This window comes from Engystomops pustulosus, chromosome 1 (genome assembly GCF_040894005.1).
Source record: "Engystomops pustulosus chromosome 1, aEngPut4.maternal, whole genome shotgun sequence".
NCBI classification, from domain to species: Eukaryota; Metazoa; Chordata; class Amphibia; order Anura; family Leptodactylidae; genus Engystomops; species Engystomops pustulosus.
The window spans coordinates 78,192,925-78,200,588 of record NC_092411.1 but is presented as its reverse complement, the minus strand read 5'-3'; the positions used below and the strand labels follow the sequence as shown (position 1 = coordinate 78,200,588).

At 37.7% G+C, this 7,664-nt stretch overlaps 1 protein-coding gene across 2 annotated transcripts in view; it reads right to left on the bottom strand.

Moving 5' to 3' along the window:
* Positions 1 to 224: 224 nt before the first annotated feature.
* Positions 225 to 7,664, bottom strand: part of TRMT2A (tRNA methyltransferase 2 homolog A) — a 19,021-nt gene continuing 11,581 nt past the window's right edge. For both annotated transcript variants that reach the window (XM_072144464.1, XM_072144465.1), the window contains exons 11-12: positions 7,404 to 7,500; positions 225 to 3,130 (exon numbers count right to left, since the gene is read on the bottom strand). In XM_072144464.1, the coding sequence (XP_072000565.1) occupies positions 2,902 to 3,130; positions 7,404 to 7,500 (326 nt within the window). In that variant the 3' untranslated portion in view covers positions 225 to 2,901. The remainder of the gene's footprint in view (positions 3,131 to 7,403; positions 7,501 to 7,664) is intronic.

The following is a 7,664-nucleotide window of genomic DNA, read 5'->3' as shown; positions in this document are numbered from 1 at the left end:
TGAACCCACTGCCAGCTATTCCACTGCTTATTTCTCCCTGACTGATAAATCAACCCCTCATTTTTTTAATTATATATACATATTTTTTATAATAAAGAGGAGAGACACAGGATTCTATTATAATTTATTTTAATATTTACTGTGTATGTATCTTGTATGTCCACAATCTACAGCCAAGTCCATGAATGTGATTTTACTTTTGAGGCTGATTTTAAACGACCATGTGCCAGCACTACAGTTTACACTTTGGAAAATTAATCATAAAGGTGGAAAAATTAAGATTTAATATGACAATTGGCAGTAACAGACCCAGAAGATCACAAGGGCTAGTTTCATATGTAGGTCTTTTGCTTCAGCATTCATAAACCATCAGTGGAATAACATTTGGACCTTTGCCTTTGTGATCTTGGTTACAAATTCTGACCAAAATATAAAATATTTTATTCTTTTAAGTGCCACGAAAATAAAACTTCCCCTAGTATGCCTTCTGTGCTCCCAGTCTAAGCTTCCATAGACACAAGCTTGAGGACCAGAGTCTAGGGAACATTGCCACTCCCCTGCTTGGCTATCCCAAAGAGAACAGGAGTATTGTGGGTAAATAAGCCAAGTATATTTTATTATGCCATTTTGGCTTCTGTCTGGTTTGGGCCAGTAAATGCATCCAATACGTGCATACAGCTTCCTGGTCAGAACTCTGCCAAAGCAGCTTTAGGCCCTTACACACTAGTTAGGGTGATGTGGCTGTCACATGACAGTCACAGAATGTGCTGACTGGAATAACCAGCCCAAACTCAGAATTTTCATTTACTTTTGCTTCATGCACTTTTGCCAGTGTTCAGACCGGACATTAGTCAGCATACACTGCGATTGTGATGCAAGGTAGATGGATCACATTTGCTAGTGTGTAAGGGGTCCTAGATTCCTACTTCCAATTCTTTTAATTTCAGCTTTCTTTGTTGACTACTGCTAATTTACTTCACAGTTAGAAATGATTGTACAAGGTTTTCTTTACAGTATACAGAGGCTTATTGTACATATATTACCTCATAGAAACATTTTATAGACTGACAAGATGCTCATAAACTTAATACAGAAATAGCCAGGGTGAGTGATTACGCTCTGTATTTGGTGAAATTCACTGGCCTCATTGAGGGTAGGGAATTCCTGTAGCTCACTGGTATCAATTTTGTTTACAAACCATATGCATTATTACTACTATTAGACTTGCCTCATGTACAATTTTTTACTAAATGTTTTATTCTAGAATACATATTAAGTGCTCATTGCTTGCAAAGTTGTTGTGGCATTTGGACATCTGTTTTTGTGCATGACACTTTATGGTATAAGACTTTTTTCTTCCTTTGAATATTGTATGATTTTTACATTTCACTGTCACTTAGATAATCTAGAATAACTTGGACCATGTAACATTACTGCTTTTATCTAGCATATGTTGTCATACTTTGAGAATGGGATACCCATCAGGGTAATATACACATCTTAAAAAGTACAGGGGTAGGCCACACTTATTTGCTACTTGGTGTATGCAGAAAGTTGTTCAACTGCTTGCAACCTTATCTAAGAAGCTTGTGGCCACTTACACACATATTCTTCATTTATGTACATTTTTGATGTTGCTCTGTGTGAATATATAAAATTTAATATCCGGGCTAAACTATATAAAGAGATACAAAAAACCTTTGATCATAATGTTTCATGACGCTGTGAGGCCAATGGCAAATTATAAGCTTTGTTTTGCTCCAGCAAGCTATATTAACCAGTGTAAAGTATTGTCTGCGCAGTGATAACTTGTAACCTAATTATACTTTATCAATGGTTGCTGTATGAATTATGTGGAGTGACTGTCAAATAAGTGATTTGTCAAACTTGTCACATGTTTGAAATGGGGTTTTGCTTTTAATACTGATGTAAATCTTGTGCACTTGATCTTCGGTATTGTGTTTTTAGAGCTGTCTGATTTATTAGTTTTAAGCAATAAAGTTTGATATTACAATTAAATAGTTGTTGCATTTTGTTTAGCAGTTTCTTTTATACATGTTCTAACCTTTATATGGAAAGGGGGGAGACTAATTTCCCCTGCTTGTGTCGGGGTGAGCCTTGCCATTCAAAGGTGTTATCCAGAATTACAAAAACATGACCATGTCCAAAATCTGCCCCACACGGGCCCATAGGTTACATCTGGTAATGCAGCTCAGCCCCACTGAAGTAAAGGATGTTGAGCTGCTGTGCCAGATTCGGTCTCTGGCCCTGTACAGTGATAGACTTGGCCATGTGTTAACACATGCTACACATGGTTTCCTCACACGCTTATATGTTGGGTTTGTTACAGTGATGGAGCAAAATAAGACCAGGGTTATATTTGGACTTTGATTTTATACCTTTATTTGGTTGTGATCTTGTGTACTGCAGCTTGAAATCAATTTTAAACAAGATTTTAGGTCCCAGCTCCGTAGAAAATAAAAACTTTGTTGGAACATATTAAACACTAACTCATTTCGGGCAAAAGATCGATCACATGCCTTTAGTCAGCTATGACTAAGGGCATGTGAGATTTCTATTGCCCGAAATGTATCAGCTATTTAGTATGGATAATCATGTTGCAGTATTTTAATATGTTCCATTTTAGGACCAACTGATTATGCAAACAAATTGTTTTATTTTGAGAAATAAAATTATTGGATCATTTACTATACAGTAGGAGCTTATGTTAGTTACACTTGTTTGGAGTCGCTGGGTAATGCAAGTGTAAATGGTTAGTTTCAGCCTCAATATAACCTCACTATATAATACATATATACACACACACTGTATAGATTGTTGTATTTCAGAATGCACAACTTTTCATACAACTTAAAAAAAAGTGTTTGGGCATATTTGGATTTACACCTTTGTTTTTTCTTCTGGCTCATGACTGCCTTCTTCCTGGCAATCTTCTGTATGCGCGCTCTTGGTTTCTGGGGCAGAAGTAGTGGCACTCTCAGTATACTCCACTCTCTCAAAAAGAATGAGAAGCTCACAATGTGGTGTTTGAGGAAAGAGGTCCACAGCCATAGCTCTTACGGGCCTGAATGGACGACCTTTTACACGATTCGAAGGAGCACGACACAGACTAAAAAAATAAAACAATTGTTACAACAAGTTATTAGAAATGGTATTGACATTAATTATATTTATATATAATTACACAAAGGTTGATTGCTGCAGCAATGTCTTTCCTGTTCTACTTTTATTCCATCCTTAACCCCTTAACGCCGAAGCCACTTTTCACCTTCCTGACACGGCCCATTTTTTTCAAATCTGCCCTGTGTCACTATAAGTGGTTATAACTTTGGAACGCTCTAACATATCCAAGTGATTTTGAAATTGTTTTTTCGTGACACATTGTACTTCATGTTAGTTAAAAAATTTTGGCGGTATGTTTTGCATTTATTTATGAGAAAATCAGATATTTGGTGAAAATGTGGAAAAATTCGCAATTTTCGAAATTTAAAATGTTCTACTTTTTCCACACGAGTCATAACGCCAAAAAACGTAATAACTAACATTCACCGAATGTCTACTTTATTCCTCAGTGGGTTTTTTTTTTTTTATACATACATGCAAAATCATGCTATTGAAGGATCTGCTCAGGTTTGAAGTCACTTTGAGAGACCTAAATAAAAGTAAAACCCCATAAATTACTCCATTATAGAAACTACACCCCTCAACGTACGTAAAACAACTTTTATGAAGTTTATTAACCCTTTAATTGGTTTACAGGGGTTATAACTAAATCGCATGCAATTCCGAAATGAAATTTTTTTTGGCTAAATGAATGTGTTTTTCATAAAATGTACAAATTCTCAGTGGATAAAATACCAAAACGCTCCACAAAATTTGATACCCAATCCCTCCCGCGTATAACAATATCCCATATGTGGTGGTAACCTGCTGTATGGGCACACGCCAGGTCATCGAAGGGAAGCTGCGCCATTCAGAGCAGATTATTCATTGTCACTTTTTATTGGCTATACAATCTATTTTTTTGGCAATTTGGACATATAAGAGCTTATTTTTTGCGACAGGAGATCCACTTTACAAATACTTCATTTTAGTGGGTAATTAGCTTTTTGATGAGATTTTATTAACTCTTTAATGTATGGAGGAAAACAATTGTTAATTTTGGGATTCTTTTATTTGTATATTTTGGGGGTCGTACACCATACACTAAAAATACTATAATATTTTTATTCTATAGATCACTACGATTACGGTGATACCTCATTTATATAGTTTTTTTTATATATTTTAAAATTTTACGAATATAAAGAAAATCTCATTTGTTTTTGCATCACCATCTTTTCAGAGATATAACTTTAATACTTTTTGGTTGACAAAGCTGGTTTAAGGCTTATTTTTTATGTGTTGAGTTGTCGTTTTCAGTGGTACCATTTTGGTGCACATAACTTTTTTTTGATCACTTTTTGGAACATTTTTGTGAAGGGATTTTATGAAAATTTACATTTTTGACGAGTTTTTTAGGTTTTGTTTTTACGGCGTTCACCGTACGGGTCCAATAATGTTTGACTTATTGTACAGATTGTTACGGACGCGGCAATACCAAATATGTGGGGTTTGGTGATTTTCCGGTTTTTTTTAACTTTATTAGATGTGTATAGGGAATGTTTGTGTTTAGGGGACTTTAACTTTAATTAATTCTTTTTGTTAAAAAGTGTGTTGATTTAGTGCTTTTAACTTTTTTTTCTTTACTTTTATAGGTTAGCTTGAACAAGCGATCCACTGATTGCTTGTTCAAGCTATTCTTCACTTAATACAGTGTAATACATCTGTATTATGTGACACACTGAGCCGGCTCCCCGGAAGGAGATTGCGCAGGTCCAGGCACTGGCAGGCCTGGGGCTGTGATCGGAGGTACGGACCCCCTCGGTAAGCGTTGCGGGAGGGTCCGATTACAGTTAAATGCCCTTGACATGCCGTGGTCGCATAAGGGGTTAACACCCCTCGGAGAAATCTTCGATCGCAGGTGTTATAGGCGGGTGTCGGCTATAATATATAGCTGACACCCACAGCTTCTGGTGCGGGCTCCGTTCTGGAGCAGGTGCCAGAAGCTTGACGTACTATTACTGCATTTTGCGGGAACGCACCTCCCGCCATGCAGTAATAGTACGTCAAATGTCGGGAAGGGGTTAAAGGGGAATTCCCATCTGGGCATTTCATTCATTTGCCGTATGTAAACATTTCTTCAGTTGGATGTTATAAAAAAAAAAAATATTCCAGTATGAAGATAATTTCTCATGAATGTAGGCATGTTGTCCCTTAGAAACGAGATGGCTTCCTCGGATAAGTGAGACCTGCAGTAACTCCCGGACATTTAATTTACAAAAACTTTTAGTTTCCTTCTGCAATCTCTCCAGCAGCGGTGGCTGTATCCAAAGACAGAGTCTTGTTTCTAATGGAGCAAATGACTACATTATGAGAAATTATCTTCACCCAGGTAAAACTTTTTTAATAACATCTAATTGAAGAAATGTGTGTTTATGGAAGATTAATTAAGTTGAATACCCCTATAAGGGTGGTTTCACATCCGTGATCAGGCGGATGGCACAGATATGATGCAAGAAGTCCCTGCTTCCACCAAACACTGAGCCTTCCAGAGTTTTGCACCTTTGAACTCTTGGGATTGGAAAGCAATAATGATTTTATGGGCACAAAGTAAAGTACCAATGGAGAAACATTCTTTTTAGCCCTGATGAGGTTTCAGTTTTGTGGAAACTCATTCTTTCCAAAAACTTCATATTGCACCTCAGTTACACTACTTAAGCAATGCTCTGTTTGTCCATCTTCTGGAAACAATCTTCTTTACACCACTGTAACGGAAGAGGAAAGAAACCCTCTTGCTGCATTGTAGAAACTTGAAAGCAATTTAAAATTGCTCTGTAAAAAAGTAGCTATAATAATGTCCCAACCTTTCATACAGAGGTTTTTATCCATCAGAAGCTATGCAAAATATTGTACACAGCAACAACTGACAATCTAAGGTGTATCAGAACCTCCCGTCTTTCCATTGTATGCAGATATCATCAAAGATCAGTATCGGACAAATTAGATTTCAACATGGCCAATCCTTTTATTGTGAGGGCACATAATTGACTCACTTCCTCCTTATGAAGAGGACAAGTATGCGGAGAGAAAGCTGTCTCGCAGACACAAGGCTCACCTTCTAGGTACAACTGTGCAAATGCATATGTATCTTGGTAAAGGCCCCTCACTTCAAGTCTGTGCTCCTGCATAGCTTTTGTGCCCATCTCTGCTGTTCATACTACAGCACAGACTCTGTGTGTAGATATGGTCTAGGAGAGCTGGAGCTTTTAGCAAGGACAAAGAATTCTTTTCACCCTTGATATCGGGGGCCACAGTCCGGTTTTCCTGTCCACTAGCAGTTTTGAGATAAATGCAGACATTCCTTCCCAGTGCCTTATTCCTATGATCTTTAGCAGAGAAACTTCACTACTGAGCATGTACATAAAGTGCAGCACACATTCATCTCAACTTAAAGGGGGATCAGGGTGCACAAGCTAAGCTTGTCAAACCAGAATTGGGATCAGCATCCTGGTGACTGACAGAGTCCAATGAGCACATCCATAACTAATGGCAGATCATTAGTTCAGGAAGCCAGGTAGAGGTGAGTGCAGCTGAGAAATTCTCGCTGGTCACAGGTCCTCTGCTGCCGCTTCGCTCTGTGTCCAGACACTGGTTGTATGCGTCAAGGTCAGGACTGACAGCAGAGCGCCTGCAGGAAAGGAGCCAGGAGTGGCAAGTGACAAAAAATGTGCTGCTCTGTGTCGGCATCAGACGCCGTAGAAGTGTAGACACAGAGCAGCACGCTCCAGTAGTATCAGCATCAGCTCTGGGGTCTGCACTATTGTTGTCCACTCTGAATGCAGTATTTGGCTGCTGGGGTGGCATTTATAATTTCTGAAGTAGCATTTTGTGCTGTACCATCGTTAGTGCATTTATAGTACTGGTTACTAATGCAGCCCTTTAAACTTAAGTAGTAAGATAATACAGCCCTTGGACCAATTAATGTCTCTCACCCCTGGCATGAATCCTTAGATCAGGAACAGAACCGACATTTAAAAGGCAATTTAAAATTTTCTGTACTGTATATACTCGAGTATAAGCTGAGCCGAGTAAAAGCCTAGGGTGGGAAATGCATTGGTTGCAGCCTCCACTAAGTATATAGCCAGCCAGCTATATGTATTTTCTTTTGGGGGATACCTTTCATAAGACTAAATTGTCTCGAATTTGTCTCAAATCATATTTAAAATGGATGTTTCTGCACATCATCTCATGTATATAGCTACAGTTTAGATATAACTTACTCTACAAAGTTATTCAAGGCAGCCTTTGGGTTGCAGGAGACATATATCAGACGTTTTAGATGTTCAGCTTTTCGGATTGCAATAATTACTTTGGAATCTGAAAAAAATATATAGACAGGCACGTATAAATAAGATATCTTTTTAGAAATAAAAAGTAAGGAGTTACAAGACTATTTACTGTTACAGTTATCAGAGTATCTTTTGCTGCCTTACGATGAATTATGTACAATATATCCTTATTAATTTATTTATTGAAATATA